Here is a 23,343-nt window from a genome sequence, read left to right as displayed (position 1 = left end):
CCTCTTGCTTCTTTTCTTTTTCTGCTCAATGCCCTCATTACCTTGGCTATCAACTCCTGTTCCTCAAGAATAAACTTGGCCAAGGGATCCGGTATTGTATCGTTATCGGCATATTAAACACCTTTCTAAGGTGTGGTCTCCTCTTCTATTTCAACGTCTGGGACACTCGTACCATTTCCAGTTGTCATATTCAAATTAACAGTTTTCGTAATTTTGTTATCATTTACAAGTGTTTCTTTATTTCCAGTCATGATTTTTACTTTGTTGGGTTCTTAGGCGATAGAAGTAATCACTATCCCTTCCTTCTGGCGCCAAATTGTACCGGATGCAACCCGACAACCCGTATTCGAGATCCGCGAATACCCTATCATCCAGCTAAACACCTACATAGATAATGAGGATTAGCTAACCTCGAGGTGAGTCCGGGGATAACCACTTCGATGACAAAGTTAGAAAGTGTTTAGGAAGAAGAAGAAGAAGAAGAGAGAGAGGGAGAGTGTGGGAGCATTTATTATTTTTCTCTAATCTAAGAATTAAATGACTTATTTACTAGATTTTCCTGTGGGGTGGCTGCATTGCAAATAACATACATGCCAAGTGTTGGTCGTCCCACGCCACGTGGTGTACGCAGGGTGACCATGGCTCTTGCCGTTATGGGTGAACACCGATATGAGTTTTCTGATCTACATTTGTAACCCGAGCCATTTCCAAAAGGTATGATATCGGCACTGTTATGCCCCTTATCGATATCCTCCCATACACTTTCTAAGAATTTTTCATTGCAATTGCTTATCGTGTATGATTATACAACATTCATTCTTCAACTTATGTATCTCAACATTTCTTCCATGGGCTTAACAAGAAGATGATGTTATACAGGTATAGTTACATTTTGAATGTGACAACAATTTAGGTTTAATAAATTTCATAAAAAATTAAAATAATGAAAAGCTGTTGCTTCACATAACATCCTAACATCAGAATGGAAGATAAATAGGCTACCATATTTTTTTTTTTTTAATTAATCAGCAAAACTTCTGATTAATGGCTTTATGTGACTACTACATTCTACAGGTAGATAAGGACAGTCATCTCGGGCTAAATTTATCCAAATACGAGTACTTCATAAACAATGTTTACATGCAAAATCTGCTTAAAGATTATGGTATTACATTAGCTTCTAAAACAATGTTTATCATACTATGTACGGAGTAATAAAGTATTTACCTCTTGCACATTGCTCACAACAAACATCATTATCTACTCCAAAAAGACTTGTATCCTATCTCCGAGTGTGTCATTAAAATCTAATAGTGTCCCTTGCATCCCATCAGCAGCATTGTCTAAAAGTTCCTTGAGGTTTACACCCACCAAGGCTGTTCAACACAACATAAACAATTAAGATCTTGAAATGATCGGTCCCAAGTCCAAAGCTCCAAGGTATCAACATCAATGATAACACAATTGATGGTGTAAAGCAATGGGTCATTTGTTCATCAAAGGTAAAGAAATACGAGTACATAGTATAGTTTACCAAGTCAATTGCTAACAGATACGTCGCATTAAAAATAAAAGAAAAATAAAGAACTAGCAATAAGCAGCACTAATAACGCCAAGGTTGATGTTTTTTAACATATAATTATGGTCTCAGTTGTGAAGATTAGGGGACAAAATTCATTGCATCAATCAATTAGATGTAAGACACATTGGCAGTTACTGGCCTGGGGTCCAATTATTAAGGAAGCTCTGAGTTTTAGTATAGTTGTAAGCCATAAAAACTTGACAAAGTACATTGGTTTAGTGGTGTCAAATTATACGCCCCCTAGATATCTATAGTTTAATACTTTAAACACTACGGCAACTTTCGAAACAACTGAAGAATGTTATCAAAATTAAAAGGGAAGATCAAAACTTTTTACAATAGATAGAAGGATGTATGCAATGAAAGAACAGTACCCAACAAAGATAGCCATATGTTGGACACAGTAAGATTACTTATAATTAATTTTTTCCTCTTAAATGGATTATTTTGTGATCATAGTATACGTTTAAGGTTACAAGGGAAATTCTATAGGATGAAAATTAGACCAACATTATTATGCGGGTTAGAAAGTTGGGCGTTTAGGAAGGAGCACATTAAAATGATGAGTGTAACAGAGATGCATATGTTGAGATGGATATGCAAGAATACATCGAGGGATAGAATTAGGAGGGTAAATATTTGGAGGAAAGTTAGGATACGAAGAGGGAGAGTTGGTTATGGTGGTTTGGGCATGTGACACGTCAATCAAAAGATGAGTTATGATGAAAATCTCAAGCATAGTAGAGGAAGACCAAAAATGATTTGGATAATAGTTAAAAAGGACATAATAAAATTGGGCTTATAAGGTGATGTATAATTAGATGGAACTCACAGAGTCACAGCAGCGAATGGAGGAAGAGGATTTAAATGGATGAACATATGAGACTCTCAGTTTAGCAGCCAACCACACCATTTTGGGAATGAGGTTACGACTTTTGTTGTTGATGCTGTTACCCTTATCTACTGAGGTAAATCATGGTCATTCTTTTTTTTTTTTTTTTAAATATTGCACACAAATCAGTAAACATTAAGCTAAAGCACACCGAAGAAATGAACAAGTTACTATGAACTGATACCTGGAACTATATTTGTGATACCATCCAAGAATCCAGCCTGCGAGAGAAATGGATAAATTAAGGAAAAACTTCTTGTAGGCAGATGATGAAGAAAAATATGTAATACATACAAAACCTCCTCTCCTCCCAGCAACCTACAAAAAAAAGTAATAGTACATACAAAACATCCCCCACCCCCAAGCTAATACTACATAACAACATGCCTACATCTTTGAAAAATGAAAGAAATGGAGTCATAATTCCCAGGCTATCAAGGGGGCTATTGGAATGGCCAAGGTCAAAATCCAAACTATCCTCAAAAAAACATTCCTGTACTCTTAATTGACCATTACAGCTGTCATTTAAAAAAAAAATTAAAAAAAAATCAATGGATGCTATCATGCCTCAAAAAAAGCTGTTCTCTTTAAACTCAGTACAATATACAAGCACTAAAAATGATTGGATTGCAGTAATGCTCATATTTCAAGAGTGAACAAAAAAGAGCTCATTAGCCTGGCATTCATGGTAAGAACATATTCCCTTTGTTCCAATTTAATTGTCATGCCAAGATTTGGGGGATGGGGAGGTAATAAAATATTAATAGGTCCATCCCGCAAAAATAAGTGTGACAACTGATTTGGGATGAACACAAAAGGAAATTGTGACAATTAAATTGGGAGGAAGCCAACTGAAGGACCAGTGGTGGCCTATTAACAAACAAGATTCTTTGGAACTATTGGAAGCTTCATGAAGAACTATATTTAACCATTAACCATATATCTAATTTCTCCCTTTTTTTTTTATAGTTGGAACACTTTTCTTAAATGGAAATGTCTAATTACTTGCAACCAAGCCATACTTACTAAGTTTGATATGGAAATATTCCAATACTAACCTTACTTGGACACTGTCCCTACTACCACTCTCTCTCGTCAACCCTTCCCCTTGAGTCCTTAACTCCCTTCCAGTCTTCCCAACCACCACCAGTGCCCAGTAGCACCACCTTGCTGCCCCCTCGCCTCTCATAAAGTCACAATCCACCCCAAATACCACAGCCCCAAAATTTACCCCATCTACCCAAAAAACCACCTCACCATCTAAAAAAACCTCACCCGCCCCAAAAACCACCCAACCACTCCGAAACAGCCCTGACCACCTCAAAAACCATTTCACCCTCCCTCGAATTCCACGCTACCCACGCCATAACCACCTAACCCACCCCAAAACAAGCCTAACCACCCTCCAAAAACCATCCCACCCACACCAAAACCACCAAACCCACCCTGAAACTTCAACACCGCCCTAAAATTAGTTCTAATGGTGGTGGGTTTGGTGGTTTTGGCGTGGGGAATGGTGGTGGACTGGTGTTTGGGCTAGCTTTGGTGGGTGGTGGGTTGGTAGAGAAAATGGTTGATTGGTGTTTGATGGGGCTGTTTAAGAGGAGAGAGATGGTAGACTTGTGGGCAAATTTGTCATTTTGACTACATGTCTACTTTTACTTCGCTTTTGTTCCAACTAACTTGGTTACAAGCAAAACAATAAAAAAAAATAGAGGAAGTACACTTTATCTTCTCTTACATGTCTGGGAAAATGATATTTAATTTTTTCTTTTGCCTACTTCACAAAGGAATTTTGTGCAAGTATCCAAAATATCAATAACCAAACTAATATGCATGAGAGAATGAAAGTGCTGAATTTGGAATTTATTATTTTTATGGCTTTCACTTGCTTAGTCAATTTCCATTTTTGTTAATTCAAACAATAATCCATTTCATACTCTTGCAACCAACTACACTAGTAGGACCAAGACATAAATGGATGTGATGCATGACTCCTCATACTTCTACATTATCTACAGTTTAACAAAATTTTAAGATGAATTGTGATCTTGACCGAGACAAAGATGTCAGAGCCAATGATTCAGCTACTTAGAGTGGTATAAGAATTATAAACAAATAATGTGGAAAACTGAGATACCCAATTAAACATAAGGACATGCACATACACAAGGATCAAAAAGAGGAGAAGGATGGATCAGCAAGAAGGGATCATCATCCGAGTTTACAAATATAGTTCTGGTACACACCTCACCGGAATTTTCAATGTTGAACTAACACACTAATAATACCTCCAGGATCTAATCTTATATAATTTACTTTCTAAAGACATGGAAAAAGAATTTTGTTAGCAACTGAGTTTGTAATTCAAATCTTCATCTTTTGGACTTTTTTTGGTCTTGTTTCTTTTTCATCAATGCTACCATTGAAAAGCTCATTACATGGCAAGGAGAAAATAGTTTGGTGAACAAAGATAAAATAAAGGCTAAAAGCATGTGACTTACAGGAACCTTGACATCGAGTTTTTCTTTACCATCCCTTCCTGTAATTTTGATTCTCAATGTTCGAGACCAGAGATTGCCAAAGGCTCCCCTTGAGCCATCTGCACCAGTATAGACTTCAGGTGTTATCACTTCAATGGGATGATCTTGCGGAGATTGTTCACTCTCATTCAAGCTATCTTGTTTACTCTGTATGAGTTTGTAACCACTATCAACAGCTAAAGATAACCACCATTATAAGCAAGTATCAGTAAGAAGGAAATCGTGTTTCAGAAATAGAAAATAGGCATAGATGTGTATCCGGCATTTTTATTAGTTAAAAGCATTTACAGTAAGGAAGCTACATGTTTTTACTAAAAGACAAAAATATCTATTAATTGAAAAAAACAAAACAAAACAAAGTTTCCATTCCAACCAAACGGCCCCTTAAGGTTAGGCAAAATCCCCTTCGATGCCCGCTATAGTCCATACGTGTATTTCCAATATGGTTCAAGTTCATAATGTAGTTACATATGGAGTACCATTGCCTAGATGATTTTGACTCTTCAGGCATTAAATCACTGACATGTACAACATATGTTTTAAGGTTGATCAGCAATGATTAGGAAAAATAAACCTGTAACTTTGATCCAATAGCCCAAATTTGTCAAAATTAATTGATTCTCTTACACAACAGTGTCTTTCATCAACGTTCAGTCTACAAATATTTCCATATGTAATTGATAATCAATTTCTGTGCATGTATCTTCAGTTTTTGTAATTATTTTGTTAAACATCAATGAAACTAATAAAAGATATTTCCACTAACAGATGTAAATTAAATTCTTCTTCAGTTTTAAAGTCAATTAAATAATCTTGTCCTCTAAGACACCCTTTTACATAAAGCCATTTTTCTCTTCAGAGGAGATATAACCTTAACCTCCTATCATCAACTATCAACTAACAAGATACATCACAATGCAGTTTAGGCAATGCTACTGTGCACATTGAGCAAACTGTTGAACTAGCAATCTATGAGTTGTTCACTCCTAAAACAGCTGCTCTGGCAACAACATAAAATTTACAAAAAGGTAATCAGATTCAGCGAATATGTAAAAACAGTACCCACATCTGAGATAAAGAGCTACTTTCAATGCAAATAATTCATAAACTAACCTCGACGCGAAGGTGGTGGAGTCATGATTAAGGCATATCGCTTCTCCTCTTCATAATAATCATTAAAACCTAAAATATCTTTGATTTCCTCAAAAGAAGGCATACTTCCTGGGGAAGGAATATGGCCTCTTCGGATGGCCTTTAGGGCATCCTGCAGCAATAAATGAACGTGGTCAGACAGAATGTACATCACCTGTCCACCGAACATTATCACATTTTATTGGTTAAAAACTGCAACAAACCGATTATAAGCTATCTAGCACTAAAGTTAGTACTTAGAAGCCTAAATGATTTTGATTACACTACAGTGTCCAGACATTCTTTTAGCATAACCAATGTTAGATTTAGTAAGCTATCGATAGTGTCATGACTAAGTGGGAGGCTGCATCATATATTTACAGACAGACACACTGGGTGCAAAAACCAATATGAAAGTCACAACTAGCTCTTTCCAAAGGAGTTATCTTGGCTAGTATATGTCATATAGATCTTCATTCTATAGCCTGTGAGACATAAGGTGGACCATACCCAAAAGCTTGTAACCTCTCATGGACTATTATTCTGACACACAAATCATTTACAGCTGCTATCACTACAGATTCCACAGTACTTTATCATTCCAGTTGGAGGGATACAAAAGAAAATGGAATAAAGCTCTTAGGTAGTGACACTTTGTCGCACAGAGGAATTTTGGAAACGAAACTTGTCCACAGCAGATATCGAAATCCAACTATCGATGTGATGGTATTATTGGCATCTCAAGACTCAAGTTAGAGCAATAGTGTCACAATCCAAATGTTTTGACACAAGTCACAATCCAAATGTTTTGACACAGAATCATAGAGTGCACTCTTGCTGATCCAGTGGCAAGGGCGCTAGTCTAGTATGGAAAGGATGTGTGAGCACGTAGTAACATATGCAGGTGTCTGATTCTAGAAAGGTACTCTTGCATATTGAGCAACAAAAGCACAGAGGTTTTAGGGGCTTGTGCAATTCTGCAATTGAGCGGGTCAACGCAATGAGCACAGAGCAACCAAATCATCGAGTTGGGGCGTCTTAGAATTTAGGATGCTGTAATGCATGTGAGGACACAATATCAATATGGATCTTACAACAACACAAGCATTAAAGCAAGGCAACTTTGGTGAAGAAGCTTGGATCTCTCATTGATCAATGATCCCTAAACACCTTTATTTGGATCATATTGTATTCAGTGAACATTGGATTGACAATAGCATGTTAATGACATCTTACGCCTATAAAGTATAACAGTAAGCCCTAAAAAGCAACTAAAACATTGAAAAAGGGGTAGGATTAAAACAGATAAAGACCAATTAAACCAAAAGAGTGGACTTTTAAGACACCTTTTCTTCAATTGCAAAAAAGGCATTGGTGATCCTTTTTTTTTTTTTTTTTAATATTTTGTTTATAAGACATAAGCCTAAACCAAGGTATACTACAATAACCAAATTTTAAATCATTTTAAATTATTATTTTCTAGGGAAAAAGAGTTTAATAATGATTGAGTTTTTATACTTTTATAGCTAGTGGCAAGTGTCACATTTGCTTTTCTAGTTGTAAATATGAGGGAGTTCAGTGTGGTTCTTAACCAATTCATGTAGATTTCATTGATAAAAGGACTTTTGGTTAGATATTTATTTAATATTACCTCCATTTAAGAGATATTGTACCATTTGCAAATTTGACACTATTCACATGATCTTCTTCAACTAGACATTGTAATTGATACATAAAGGAAAAAAAAAAAAAAAAAAAAACATAGTCACATAAGGTCTTGTTAGATTTGTCTCGGTATACACTTTCATGTTATCAATTTTTATAATTTCTAATCTTATAAAATTGAAAATATATAAGATTGGTCATGACAATACTAACCTCTCTCCTCTCTCCTACACCCTAGCCTCTACTATTGATTCTTGAAGGGTCCCCATCGGATTTTGCCAATGGAAAGCCCCAATCTTTGTTTCTATAAAGTTTTGTTTTTTTTTTTTTTGCTTTTTGGTTATTTTTTAGTTATAATATGGTTCCTTCATTTGAGAGAAACTTGTCTCCTTCGAAATAAAGAGTTTGTGATCTCCTCTAAAAAAACAAGGTTTACTTGATCTCCCCTTCAAAAGACAGGTTTTTCGACCTCTATCGAAGACTGGGTTTTTCAAACACCTTAGAAAGAGAAGGTGTTCTTTGTGCGTGGTATAGCCTCCTCGACAAAGTTACCACAAAAATTCTCTTCCTCACATAATTATAAAACGACAACAGATCCACTTAAAAACATGGAGAATGTGTCGAATTGTTATATCTATGTATTTGAATTATTAGCTTTTTCTAATAAATTCTTGTTTGATTTTGTTAAATCTATTTTCTTTTTTTCATTAATTATCAATTGTAGATGTTGTATTACTTTAATTAATGAAAATTAGTGTCCGTTGTGACTTATTTCAAAAAAAAATTAAGATTGAAAATGTGCATTGGGATGTCAACTCCGGGGCAAAACAAACGAAATATTGATTTTCATTTTTTATTAATAATTAATTACAAACCTAAATCTATCCTTATGCAACGAATAAGCAATGTTATCAAGAAAGCTAGTTAAGGAGTGGTCCAAAGCCAGTTTGGAAATGAGTCACAAAGGTATGATGTGAGGAGAGTGTGTAGTCATATAGAGGAGATGGGTTATGTATGAGGCATCGTAATTATGGTGAGAAAAAGTTGTTTAAAAAGAGAATCCACCTCTTCAAGGCAAATTATCATTTATTCATCATTTAAATTCATTTTCCGATAATACGATGAAAAAAATTCTATAGTACCTTAAATTTTAAATTTAAATCCTAAGTTCCTCAAATTGTACTTGAAATTACTTTAGAGTATTGGGTGTTGAATAATTTAGAGTATTGTAGACTAAATTCATGATGTTTAATTGATTTACTTAGGTTAAGGTGTTGTGATTTAATTAAACAAGTATTAGAAGCAAGATAAACCTCGGTTTAGAGGAAAGCAACACCGCCCGGTCAGAAGCGCAAGAACGTGTTTCTAGCGTTCGGCAACCGCCCAGTCCGGGCCACCACCGCCCGGTAGCACGAGTGTGAAGAAGAGAGGACGTTCCGTTCGGGCCACCATCGCCCGGGAGCGAGGACGAGTTTGAGAAATTGCGCTTTCCCGCATGGCACGGCCACCGCCGCTCGGCTAACGCATGAGGGTTCAAGTTGCGTCACCCAGATTCGCCCGATCGGGCGAGGTGGGGCGCGAGTCCACATTGATTTTGACGGTTTTCTTCACGTTGCTTGTGATTATTGCTCTTGGTATATATATGTTCTAAAAAAACATATGATGAATAGATTAAAGAAAAATCAGTTTATTCATGGTTCGAAAACTCAGTCGTACCGTCGCAAATCGGCCGAGATGTAACGGAATTTCAACTTACCGTTCCGATATTTACCGATTCAGCACGCTGTTTTTTAAAACCCCGCGATATTGGCCGATACGACCGTTTTGATAAAAATCGCGGCCGCATCAAACGTTACCGGCGGAAAATCGAAGAAAAAAATCCAAAATTTAAGATTTTTGAGAATTTTTACGAGGTTTATGATTTCTCCATGAAAGTCGATCAGTTTCTCGGCAAGTCACTGTTTGAACAAAAATGTTGTCTTTTAAAAAAAAAATTGGGGTAAATGGGTCCGACTTATGGTGGAATTTACTAGTGGAACATTAATTTTCCTTTGAAACTATAACCTTGACTGGTTGACCCCACTACCTTTTCTATGAGGATTGTTAAACGACGCCCTTACTTTACCGGGTAACGCCCGTATTTAAACGTAATGGACAAATATAATATTTTTCTTCCCTGGCCTCTAACTCAATCGTACATTCTCTCCTCCCAACAAACCACCACCAACCGACGGCAAGGTCATCGAACACATCGCCGAAATTAAAGTCGTTTTTTTTTTTTTGGAGGCCAAACACCTAAATTTTTCAAAACTCTAGGGGAGAAACGCCTAGAATTTTCAAAAGTCCCTAGGAGATTCGAAAACTCTAGGCGTTTCCAACCGTAGAATTTTTCATTTTTTTTTGCGTTTTTTGTTTTTAACATAACTTTTGATTCATAACTCAAATTAAGACAAATAATATATCGTTGGAAAGCTCTAAAAACCTACTTTCCAACCCAATTCGAATCAAGTTAATATCATGTCTAGATCTCAAGATAAATTATGAAAAAAATACTTAGATATAAAAAATAAAAATCCGTGCAATTCAAGAAGGACAAAAATAAGGGCAAAAAGCCTAAAGTAAATAGTGATAGTAAAAAATCATGTGCTTGTTGGGTTTGTGGAAAATCCGGTCATTTTAAGATAGATTGTACAATTTGGAAGAAATTAAGCAAGAAAAAGTCTAAGGTGGGTAAGGCAATGCTAGCCAATCCCAAGAATAACAAGGTAACTCTTGTGCACAAATTTCAGATAATTCATTTATGGATTATGTGTGTATGATTTTTGAAATCAATTGTGTACAGGTTGATTGTTCGTGGTACATCGATTCAGGAGCATGGGGCATGTATGCAAAGATAGATCATTGTTCAAGACCTTCATGGAGGTTAATGATAGAGAGATTCTCTATATGGGTAATGACTCTACCGCTAAGGTGCTAAGCAAGGGACAAGTTGAGCTAGTTTTTAGTTTAGGCAAATCTCTTATTTAAAGAGATGTGTTGTATGCTCCTGAACTTAGGAGAAATCTAGTGTCCACTGCTATCTTGAATCGTTTAGGATTTCAAATGAGGTTTGAGTCAGATAAGATTATTTTGTCTAAAGGTGGTCAATTTGTAGGACTTGGATATTTGTGCGATGCTATGTTTAAATTAAGTATTTGTATGCTTTAAAGATAGTGTGTATGTTGTAATGACAATTCTTCTCTATGGCATTTAAGACTTGGTTTGATAATTATAAATAATTGTATTTTATGTCTAAGCATGATTTGATACTTATGTTTGATCTAAGGATAGAGAAGTGCAAAACATGCATGTTAACAAAAATCACAAGGAAACTGTTTCGGGCTTTTTTAGATGTCCTGCGGGAGAGTTACAACACCAAGACTGGCCTCTAGACGCCTGTACCTGCAAAATAACGGAGACTCCTGTGGGTGGGAGTTCCGCCTCCGACGATCAAGTTACAGGTTCGTCTCGGAAGGGGAGTGATCATTCGACTATTTGAGACAGTCTCGGAATCCGAGCCTTAGCTCCTAAGTAGCGTAATTAAAGCTGGAGTTAATGCTCAGCAAGTAATGTACGCGTGTGTTTAATGATTTCTGAATAATGTTCCTCAGAGGGAACATCTCCCTTTTATAGGGTCTCGATATATGTGCCCAGTACTAGGTTTTCAGAAACCTAGGACTAATTAATGGGCTTGCCTAGGTATTTGGGCCCTTAAAAGCCATTTTCCCATGGCACGTGGCCTGATTAGTCCACCTTAGACCTCTCACGAAGTGACACGTGGCAGACTCTAATTGGTCCACGTGGTTGACACGTGGCAGAGTTCCATTGGTCCACGTGGCGGGAGAAATCCCCTAATCATTTGCCCCTCACAGGGGTGACGTGGCTTGCCACGTGGTACCTGTGACAGGTGTCACGCTCTGATTGGCTAACGATTTTTACCGTTTTTTTTTTTTAAGAAATTCACCCCCCCTATAAATAGGGGATGTCCAAATCATTTGTTTTGACATTTCCAAAAATTTCAAAGAGAACTTTGTCTTTTTTTTGAGAGAGAACAAATACCGACTGCACCTGACCGCCTGCGTGCCTGCCTTTACAGACCGCCTACTCTTACAACCGCTGTAGAGTTTCAAGTGCCTTCACCTTCACCGACTAAAGGTAACCGCCTGTTTCTTTTTCTTTTTTCGTATTTTCTCTTTGTTTTTCTTTTGAAAATGGTTTCCCAAAAGCACACGGCACGGCCTAGGTTAGTGATCAGCCGGTCACCGGGGACGACTGAATCTAGAACTCGAAGTGTCGACTGCCCCTTGTTGGATCACCCTTTGCGAACTGCCCCAAGTCCGACTGTCTATGTGTGTCTCTGCAAGACACCATGGCCAGAACAAAGAGAACGACAAGGGTGACCGGCTCTTCCTTCTATGTGCCTCTCGTGCCGCCTGGTGCCCCAAGCACTCCTAGTGATTCTATTTTAAACGAATCAAGGGAGGAGGTTCAAAATGATATGTCGGCCTGGGTTGATCTGGCCCACCAAGCGGACTCCTCATCCGAGAGCTCAGATACGACTCTAAGCCAAGCACTTCAAGCAAATTCTCGGATGAGTCTGAAGAGAGGCACTCTCGGCTAGAAACTGTGCGAGATTCCTTCTCAGTAGATTTGGGAGCAAACTGGGCAGAGCCGTCTGCCACCAACCGAGAGCAGTATGTCGCCTACTATCATCATGTTCCCGCAGGCAGGCGGAAAATGATGGCGAAAAAAATTGGGAGCTTTAGAGCCGACCATGTCATGGGGCATGGGTATGTCCTTTGCACACCGGATGCCGAGGACACTGTAGTCTGGCCAGAGCAGTCCAGCTACGGGGACGCCTGTTTTAGCTGCTATGAGGCGACAATTAAGGCTGGCCTGAGATTTCCTCAACATCCGGCTGTAGAGAATATTTTGGACGGATACCAAGGTATCTGGCAACTAGCCACAAACTCTTGGTTCAACATCTTGGGCTATGTTGTTGGGTGTGAAATGCATGAGGTAGAGCCAAGCTTTGAGGCATTCGCTTATATGCACTACCTCAGCCGGACCATGAAGACAAGCGGGACTGGCCGATATCAGTTGTCTAGCCACAAGGGCTATATGATGACTGTGGGGAAGGAGACCAAGTGGAAAGATTGGAGGAGCACTTTCTACATCATCTCCATGACACAGTTAGGAACAAAAAATTTAACAGGTGGAGTAGGAACCCACCATTCCTAAGCCGCCTGTTCCCCGTAAAGCAAAAGAGGAGATCCTTGACAGAGGGCTCTTCAAAGTAGACATCAAAACTATATTCCCAAGTATAACTGGTTATACGATGGGACATATCTGGCCGCCTGTGGCCTTAGTGAAGAGATGCCGAGAGGTAGTTGACTGCCTGTTGAAGTGTCTTGTGAAACTTGATTTATTTTGTGTCAAACTAACTCCTTGATTCATCTTTTGCAGACAAAGCCATGGAAAAGCTCTCGGCCTCAAAGAAAGCTGCTTGGCCATCTTGGGCAAGCGGTCTGAAGAGTCGCCTTTTGTGCAGGCGTCCAAGGTGAACTTTCAACTGAACAAATCTCATTTAGCTTTTCTGCCGCCTGCTTCTTACTTATTGTGGTTATTTTGCAGGGCAACTTAGCAAAGCCTTCCTCCTTCTAGGCTGGTGACAGAGGACTGGTGACATAACAACCCCTAGGAGAGCCAGGAAACATGTGGCCTCAAGGGGGCAGCTAACCTCCTAAATCTCCAGACGTACCTTCGGGCAATCGGTCTGGGAAGGAGAAGGAGAAGGAGGCGACTGCTGAAGGTATTAAAGACTTGTTTCCTTTCCCTTACCCTTTGAGGGTCAAATTCAATCAGCAGTCGTCTAGCACCTCTGAGAACAGTCGGTCTATTGGCCGAATTTACACCAAGTACTTACAGGGTATTGATTGTGCAGATGTCTCTCAAAGGCCGGATCTGGTTCAAATGGCTAAGTCCATGCTGAGGGCCATCCCTGTCGAGGACAGGAAGTCAGTTAAGGGAGTCGGCACCCTTAATCTGGAAGTCATCCCGGCTCTTCTGGCCGAGGTATACTTAGTGAAAAATTCTTTTTTGTTGTTTAAATAATTGCCTGGTCGCACGACTGTTTTTTGGCCGAGTGCAGTCTATGCTGCGAGTGTATAGTCTCCGCAAGCCCCTAAACGAAAAGAACAAAGAGGTAAAGGCTGCGAAGGCCCGGGCCGCCTCCTCTGTTTCTGACAAAGCTATGTTCCAGATTGCACAAAACGAAATTCTGACCACTGACATACTGTATTATCAGGCGTCTGCCAATTTGCAGGTCAAGAAAGACTTAGAGGCGGCCCTCTCAGAACTGGAAAAGTCCGTATACCGAGGAGACAAACTGAAGCAGCCAGCCTCTGCACTCGGGTAGACAAACTAAAGCAGCGGCTGCCAACTAGGAGACCCAGCTTGCCAAAAAATACACTTCAAGGGCCGATGAGGAGAAGCAGGCGTTGGTGAAGGACATGATGGAGGACACCAACTTCATCATGGAGATGACCTAGGCGGCTCTCTTCCCGGAGTACAGCTATGAAAGCTTGAAGAATCAGTTTGCCACCTGTACCCGGGAGTACAATGACAAGATCATGGGGCAAGGCCATGATGAAGAAGAGGCGGGTGGCGAGTCGTCTGATTCCACCTCTACCTCTGGGGAGTCGGACCATGAGGAGGAGGAGGCGAATGGCGAAAAAGAGGAGCTGACGGGGGATCAGAAGGATGCAGCTCCTGAATCTGAGAAGCCTCCTCCAGAAGCTTAAGTCTTTCTTTGGCCTGCGTGCCACTTGTTGTGTATCATTACCCGACCGAGGGGTCGGGGTTTATTTGACAATTTTAACATTCTTGTCGGTCTTCTAGCCGACTATTTATATGAATCATCCGGCAGTTTTGTCTGTTTTCCCAATTTGCAATTTGCTTTGAATTTTTGCCTTTCATAAATTTCGCTAAATATAGCTTGCCTTTTTGTATGAATGCTTTGCAAATTTTTCAATATGCGATTGCTATGGTATACCGACAGTTTTTGCCCCTGGGCGACTGGCGCTGGGTTTTCGAAGGTGAGTTGATTGACTTGGATTTTTTGATACTTCAAGTATTAATTACTAATTCCAGGTCAATCAATCACTAGTGTGATTGCCCCAAACCACGCGGCAGTCGGCCATTACACAGGCGAACACATAGTATAATTCGGCTCTCGGCCTCATTGTAAACCGCAATATACTAAGTTTTTACTTAGTTAATTTTATTGGGCATTAACTGGCCGTTTGTTAGGGTGCCCAGAAGCAGGCGTCCAACGGAATGTCTAGCTGCCGTAGCTACGCCTATTGGGTTCCAGGCGGCGGTTAGCAACGTAGCCAAACCTAGCAAGAATAGTGGTCGAGTGTACCCCTGTTTGACGGCAAACAGGCGGTCTTATTCACACCGTTTAGGTTCATGATAGGCTGGTTGGGTGGCTATGAGTTAACCTTTGGAGTTAATCAGTCTCCATTACCTTAACTTGAATGAAACAGAAGAAACAGTCGGCTGTTGTCGTAAGTTGTTTTTCTATTTACAAAGTTTTATAGCTTGCAAACCTTTTAGAGGAATAGTTACCGTCCGTTTGCCAAAAAACAGGAGGTTTGGTTCGCACCGTTTAGGTTCCATTCAAAGTTTGACCGCATGGTACCTCTTTATTCGCCAAGTTTTGCTTACCTATTTACTCAAATTATGCCGACTGTATTGTCCCAAGCAATAACAGGCGGTTTCTAACTTAGATTTTAACTGTCTATCGCGTGTTCGTAGGAAGTGGTACGTTTATCTTCGTCTCATGTCAAACGATTACAAGGCTGCCTTTGGAGACATTCGGTAGGGCCGTTTGTTTTAGATTTATAGAGCAATGTGCCACCCAAATGGGGGATGCTCTGTGCGACGAATTCACTCGGATGGATGTCGCCGGACGCATGCTCTTGTTTGGAACAGACGTATTAGTTTAATTTAGTAAGATCATCTGGCAATGGCAATGGCAATGGCAATGGCAATGGCAATGGCAATGGCAATGGCAATGGGCCAATCATTAGATTGTTCAGAAAAGAACATAGTTGTTTAGCATTTTTACTCATGTTAGAGTAAGTGATTACACAGGCGGCTTGCCCCGCTTGGAGGAGACTTACAAATAAACAATACTGAGAATTGAATTGCAAGCTTTATTAATATGCTTTAATGTACAAATAATTTACAAATCTCAGAAGTAGTACTTTTTCAAGTTGTATACGTTTCAAGTTCTGGCTAGCTTCCTGTCGTCTGGTGTTTCCAGGCGGTAGGTGCCGCCTCTAACTTCTTCATAGATTCGGTAGGGGCCATCCCAGTTAGGAGTCAGCTTTCCCTGCTCGTTGGCCCTACCAACTGCTTCCATTTTTCGTAACACAAAGTCCCATTTTTCATAACACAAAGTCCCCTACTTTTAAGGGCCGCTTGTGCACTCTTTTATTGTAAGCTCTTGTCATTCTCAGACGATAGATCTCATTACGCAAGGCTACATTGCCCCTGCGTTCTGGAAGTGAATCCAATGCTAGCCGCATGGCCTCCCAATTAGCCTCTTCGTCATAAAGCATGACTCGAAGAGTCGGCTCATAGTGCTCAATAGGCAGATCAGCCTCTGCCCCATAAACCATGAGAAATGGAGTTTCACCGGTCGCCCCTTTTTCAATCGTCTTGATGGCCCACAGAACATGCGGTAGCTCGTCAGCTTTGCCAGCTCTTTCAATTTTCTTTTTGATGCCATCAGAGATTAACTTATTAACTTAACTTATTGAAGGCTTCAACCTGGCCGTTTGCTTGAGGACGGCCGACTGATGCAAAACAGTGAGAGATCCCTTGGTCTCCCAACCAGTTCTTAAGAGCAAGCGTCTGAAATTGAGGACCATTGTCAAAGACCATAGACATAGGTACCCCACACCGGCTGGTTTAGGTTGGTGTTAGGCTGGGTTTGAAGATGGTGTGGGCTGGGTATGGGTGGTCGGGGTTCGACGATTTCGGCGGTCGGGTATGGGTGACGGCGGTGGTGGCTGGGTAGCATTTTAGGGTTTTTTTTGTTTTTTGTTTTCTTAATTTTTCATTTTTTTTAATTTATTTTTATCCAATAAATGGTTGACACATGTACCGTGTGGGGCCCACTTAAAGTTTGGATGACAAAGTTAAGTGGTGGTGAAACCAATTTTTTTGGTTTTTTTTTTTTGTGGTGTTATAATAAAAGTTTTTTTTTTTTTTGTGGTGTTATAATCAAAATTTAGGTTTTGTTCAGGTGTTATTTTCTAAAATTTCCTTTTTTTTTTTTTTTTTTTGCTAATGATGAGTGCCACACTCAAACTAATCTCTACATTTCCTCCATTAAAAAGCATGCCCATAAGCAATGAGAGAACATAGTACTGAAGATTTAGTTCTACTTTCAAGTTGAGACTAGTTACCTGCATTGCTTGGATAGAGACCCCTATCAAAGAAAGTGGGTAAGCAACAATTTTGTATCCAATATCTTCAAGTTCCATAGGAGTGAGAATAGGTGTTTTCCCTCCTCCTTCAAGCATGTTGGCCTTCAAGAAAGATAAGTGTTGTAATTAATAACTAGTGTTGATTAACAATACCAACCATCTCTGGAACACAAACCCTATTCTAAGAAGAGGTAAACAATAACTCAAACGGTAATTCATAGTATAAGCAAAAGAAGTTTACATGCATCCATACGCAGAAACAAACAAAGTAAGCACCAAAGACGGTATCAGGAAACTGAAGAGAACTGGCATATAGCCCACTTCTCCAAATATATCTGACAAAGTCCCACAATGCCCTGCAGATACTAATATAAGCAATTACAAGCTAACGTGACTGAACTACTAAAGTATTGATAAGGCTTTTAGAAGAACAGTCCATATTTGACTTCAATATCTATAAACAAGACCCTCTTACAAGTTAGCTATCAACTTGTAATAATATTACAGTAACAATTAGTGTTTGACTTATTTATTTTGTAAGCTAATTTGACCAAAGGAACTCAGGCATATCTTCTATCTTCTCTAACCGACTACTATACTTGAAGGCCTATAAAAGGTGAACAAGAAGAGGCAACAAAGGCAGAGCATATTCCATACATACAATATCCAAAAATAATACGTTTCAAAATCCATCATCAAAAGGTATAACACAGCGCTTCGTATCATGGCCCAAAGGACGACGTTTCTCGTTTGATTGTCCCACAAGCCACGATGACCAATTCAACATTTAAATATCTTCTCAACAGCTATAATGTGTATTTAATCGCTCATTCTTATGCTTTTTTTACTATCTAAGGCCTTTGAGGTCCAAATAATCAATGTACTTGTATCAATAATGGGTATAACGCTCGCATTATAGTGGTCTGGTGGACTCATAGCCATTCGCGGTTTTTACCCACCTTCATTGGGGTTTTCCACGTTACCATATTTTGGCTCTTCTATTTTCATTTCCATCGTCTTCTATTTTACACTTTCAATCTAGTTATGGGTAACCCAGCCGAATGTTGTCCCTTTAGGCAAATGGCACTAATGGTTTGATAGAAAGTGCTTTGTTAAATAGTTGTGGTTAGCTCATGGTAGTTGCAACAAGAACATAATTTGTTACTTATTAACGCTAAGTAAAAGTCGATAACATATAATTGTTATGTAAAATAGGCTAAAGGAATATCCTATTTTAAATCGCAATCATATATTATTGACTTTTAATTAGCTTTAGAGCCATCAAAAATTACATACATTATTAATGGACTTATAAAAATTCCAATTAACCTATTAACCATAAAATTATCCACATAATTGACAATGGAATATGTTCAGAATTTTCACAAGAAAAAAAGAAAAGAAAATAAAAGTAACTTCACTGTTGTTTAGATTACATTTTTCTTTCTGACAAATTTGGTTAAACTTAGCTTACATATTTGTTGCTAGCAACAAGGTTCATCCATGATTAGACATTTTTTTTTAGAGACAGATGTAAACCAACTTAATTTTCACAAGTACTAAATCCTTCCATCATAAAGTACACCTAAAAGAAATACTACAAATTATTTTATGTCTCATACTCCCTTTTTAACCTTCCTTTGGCTTATAGTGTATCCATTCATCTTATACAATAACTCAACCACCCTTACTCTTCGCTCGGACACATGAGAACCATAAGCTCTCATATTAAAATTTCAACTATCTTTATTATCATCAAAGGAACCTCCAAAAATTGTCTTTATGGTGCCATATTTTCAGCACATCTTGCAAGTTGAGTTTTTAATCATTTCAGAACAATAGAACATAACTTCTGTGGTGAGATTAAAAAAAAAAAAAAAGAACCATTTCATTCTTATTACTGTTTCAATATGCATAAATAATGCTGACACCCAATCATTTCTGATTAATCATAAGCTCCCTTTCCCGTATTTACTTCTTCTTTGCAAGTCATTAATCACACAAGTTGGTGGAGATAATCATATTGAGATGGTAAATAACAGTATGCCATTAAGTGTACATTAGTTCCTTGTAACTTTTTGCATTGGTCATGGGTGTCTTTTTTGCAAAAACTCAAAAAAGGATCTCTAATCCTCTATATCATATGATGTTAAGGTCGGTAGCAATTTGAGTTAGCTTATTAATGTAAGGGGTAATCTAGCGGTTTGACCAATAAAATTCTAATGTGCCTCACATCTGCTAAACGTTGAAGAATCTTGCCTGTTAAAAAGGACTATTGATAATACTTTCTTAAGTTACTATTGGTTCATATACACAGAAACAATATTTGTTAGTAGATGAATACTCAAACAGATTGCAGTGCCTATAACTACCATTGCAAGAGCTGTCAAGACAAGCTTAAAATTTTTGCATAAGAAGCTAGTTATTTCTTCTAACATGACTATTCATAAACCACATATTTTTCTTCATGAAAAGACCACCCAAAAAAAAAAGAAAAGAAAAAGAGTTGGAGCTGTCCTGTTTACGTTAAACTAGCACAGTTGGTGACTCAGTAAAATGTAAATTTTGATCCCATTGAACCATCAATAAGTGGTAAGTTTTTGTAGAGTCCTAATGTCCCACGTTGAAGATGACAATGTTATTTTAAGAAGCGATTAGGCATCCATAGCATGAAAATAGAAATACACGTGCAGAAACAGTAAGTAACCAAGACTATTCAATTAGATACAAACAACAATATCTCACCATTTTAGGAACTGAAGGAGATATTTCACAGAAGGCCTTCATCTCATCTCTTGAAGCTAGTGCATCTATAAACAGAACATCAGCTCCAGCATCAGCAAAGGCCTGCGATCTCCGCAATGATTCTTCAAAGGACACAGCTTGACGAGAATCAGTCCTTGCCACAATGACAATATCTGAACCACTTTCTCTTCGAGCATCTATAGCTGCTTTTATCTGCATTACTGCTTCATCTATGGAGGTGACTTTCCTGCCTTGTGTATGACCACAAGCTTTAGGAGACACCTGGTAATTACTGAAACATATAAGCTATAGCAATTTTTAAGATTGATGCCTAGAAGAAAATTGAAGAGCAAGTCTCAAGTAAATGCATAGTTCCTTTTATTAAAATTAAAAGAAAATGCAAATATAAGGCCATGTTCTCTTCAGCAAAAAGTAATTTAAGTTCAAGAAAAAAAAAAAAAAAAACTATATGAATAGAACAGGGTCTAAGTCTTCTTTCACATAATTCACTTAAAAATAAAAAGTGCCAAACATATAGTTCGTTCTATAAATTTGCATTTCACGACTAAATCCTATGTATTCCGGACAAATAATAGTCAAGGGAAAATGTAAACTGATAAAAGAGAAAACCCGTTTGTGAAGAAAAAAAAAAGTTGAATACAAAGTAACAACCAAATAAAAGGATAATAAAAAGATACTTGAACACAATGATACAAACATATATTCAGAAACCAAAGCAGCAGAACAAACTTGGTCTTCCAGGATGATTCCTGCAAAGCCAGCCTTGATGTATCCTTTCACAGTTCTCTTCACATTCATTGCATTCCCATATCCATTATCACCATCACCAATCACAGGTATTGACACAGCTTCTGTTATTTTTTGCCCTTGATCCACCATTTCTCCATAGGATATAAGGCCAACATCAGGCAATCCCAATCTAGCAGCTGACATTGAAAATCCTAGAAAAAGTAGGGAAAACAAAAAGATATTAGCGTAGTGAAATCAAACCAAATCTGAAAATTCTTAGTCCATGCCTGGATTGAGATGTATAGGAGGGGAAAAGTTTCAAGGGCTAAAAATTCTAAAGTTTTTAACTGGGTGGAATGGGGGAGATAATTACATGGTGTAACATATTCCCCACCCCACCCCCCCCCCCACCCCAACAAATTGAGGATAACAATTACACACCCACCCACCCCGGGTAACTTTTCTCCCTGGAAAATCAATCATGCTTCAACTCATTTTGTTGCTTAATGCCTACCGTCATCGGGCTTGGCGTGAGAAAGTGAGAACAAAGGGAGGACCGAGGAGATATAGTAGCTGTAAAATACATATTTATTTTTAGTTCTTGTATGAACACATCAGTAAAAACGGATTGCTCTAGTAAGATTCCCAAACATATAGAAAGTAATCTTTCTCCTCTTAATTAAGTCCCCTTGAAACTATTTTTCCGCTAATTTTTACATCTTATTTTTATCTTGAATTCCAGGCATGTCATTAAGGGCAAGAGTTTGCAAGCAATGAATAAAATGATGGTTTATTAGCACCCACATGCCGAATTATCCAATAAATGGGTTCAGAGACTTGATTTGACTTAGAGTTGTTACCATATGACATGCATATATAAACAAGGGTGTACATCACATAAGCAAGAGAGTTCAGTCTTCCCAGAACTGACAGAATCCAAGATTCCTGCTCTACTCCCAGAATTAAAGAACGAGCCCTGAATCATAAGATAGGGCAAGTCACCAGCTCACCACCAAAGACGCACAGCACCAGCTAATCCCAACGATGTCAAACGACACTTAAGCTCAAAGATAATCTATTAAAATGCCTTACATCATCGTAAAGCATACATACAAAAATCAACTGAGCTTGTAACTGAGCACCCCTAAATTTTGTACATCCTCAATCCCAAACATCCCAATATTCATTCCAATTCCTTAAAAACCGTTCAATGTCCTTTCCCTTATTTTCGCTTGCTTCCAAGTTGCAAATTTCTACATTCCTAGCAACGATTCATAGTTTATCCTTCAATAAAATCACAAAATGAACAATACTTCAACCCTTTTTTCCCTAAATTATAATTAATCATTATACTCCATAATTAATCATCCTCACAGAAATCAACGAAATAACAAAACCCCAATCACCAATAACAAAACCAAATAGATTAATCAAACCAATAATCTGAATAAAAAAATAAAATTACCCCCTTAACAAAACAATGCAGTTTCTCAATTTCATTCAAATATCCTAAAACAATAAAAAGTAATACAATCAAACAAAGTAAACTCACCACTAGTAAAACAAAAATCAAACCCGGCATCCTGTACTAGCTTAGCACTCAGAGCATCGAAGCAGGCGGGGCCTTGATGAAGGCCAGCAGAATTGAGCAATCGTCGAAGCGCCTTCGCAGGCGATTTAGAGCTCAATCTTTCCCTTCCTCCTCCTTCGGATGATGCGGCATTGACGGCGGAAACAACCGGAACAAACCCTTTTGAACAACACCTTTTTGCTGCTGCTGCAACTGATGTTTTTGTAGTGTAGAAGAAGGTGGGGTTGATTGAATTATATAGATGGGAAGAAGTTGCAGCAGAAAGTGGTGGAGTTACGGTGGATGGTGAAAATAGAGGTCGGACATTGCAGTCTCTAGTCACTGAGAGCTGCTGCATCGTTGTTTCTAAACTTTTTTTTTTTTCTTCCTTTGTTTTTGGGGAGGAAGCCCCCATTTCAAAACTGTTTTATTTTCGCAAGGGGATAGAATTGGTTATAACAAATTTTCATATGTAGTTGGTCACACCATAATTTATTTTATTTTTTTTAATTCAACATCACGTTCTCTCTCCTCCCTCCCTTCTTTTCTTCCGTTCTTCGATTAATTTCCCTGATTATCCCTTTTTTAGTTTTTGAGTTCCATCTTCTTATGTTCTATAATTAATACCCCAATTTCCAGATTCTCTCTCTCCTCTTTTCTTCTGTTCTTCAACTAATTCCCTAATTTTCATTTTTTTTTTGTTAGGGTTCGCAGCTTGGAGGTGCAAAAGAAGAGGAGGAAGAAGATGAAGTTATGATGTCACGGCTGGTGAATTGAGGTGTGATTGGTGTTTCGGGGTTTTTTGGATGTCCTGCGGGAGAGTTACAACACCAAGACTGAACTCGGGTCGCATGTACCTGCAAAACAACGGAGATTCCTGTGGGTGGGAGTTCCACCTCCGACGATCAAGTTAGAACGTGTAT

At 38.5% G+C, this 23,343-nt stretch overlaps 1 protein-coding gene across 1 annotated transcript; it reads right to left on the bottom strand.

Annotated features, from left to right (window-relative positions):
* Nucleotides 1-1,081: 1,081 nt before the first annotated feature.
* LOC110740192 (2,3-dimethylmalate lyase-like) lies at nt 1,082-23,122 on the bottom strand. The gene is made up of 8 exons (XM_021920669.1): nt 22,403-23,122; nt 20,851-21,062; nt 20,101-20,382; nt 17,335-17,457; nt 6,131-6,281; nt 4,979-5,193; nt 2,659-2,695; nt 1,082-1,376 (listed from the first exon to the last, which is right to left on the bottom strand). Exons 1-8 carry the CDS (start codon nt 22,833-22,835, stop codon nt 1,261-1,263), a joined length of 1,569 nt encoding a protein of 522 aa, XP_021776361.1. The 5' UTR covers nt 22,836-23,122; the 3' UTR covers nt 1,082-1,260.
* Nucleotides 23,123-23,343: the final 221 nt, after the last annotated feature.

This window comes from Chenopodium quinoa, unplaced genomic scaffold, assembly GCF_001683475.1.
Source record: "Chenopodium quinoa cultivar QQ74 unplaced genomic scaffold, ASM168347v1, whole genome shotgun sequence".
Classification (NCBI taxonomy): Eukaryota; Viridiplantae; Streptophyta; class Magnoliopsida; order Caryophyllales; family Amaranthaceae; genus Chenopodium; species Chenopodium quinoa.
This window is presented reverse-complemented; position numbering and strand designations above follow the sequence as displayed.

Bases quoted from the DNA above. Each gene is read 5' to 3' on its own strand.
- LOC110740192 (XM_021920669.1), bottom strand. From the start codon at position 22,835: ATGGGGGCTTCCTCCCCAAAAACAAAGGAAGAAAAAAAAAAAAGTTTA. The intron at 17,458-20,100 runs GTGAGATATTGT...TCTTTCTTGAAG, and splicing joins CTCCTTCAGTTCCTAAAATG to GCCAACATGCTTGAAGGAGG. The intron at 2,696-4,978 runs GTAAGTCACATG...TTTCTCTCGCAG, and splicing joins AACTCGATGTCAAGGTTCCT to GCTGGATTCTTGGATGGTAT.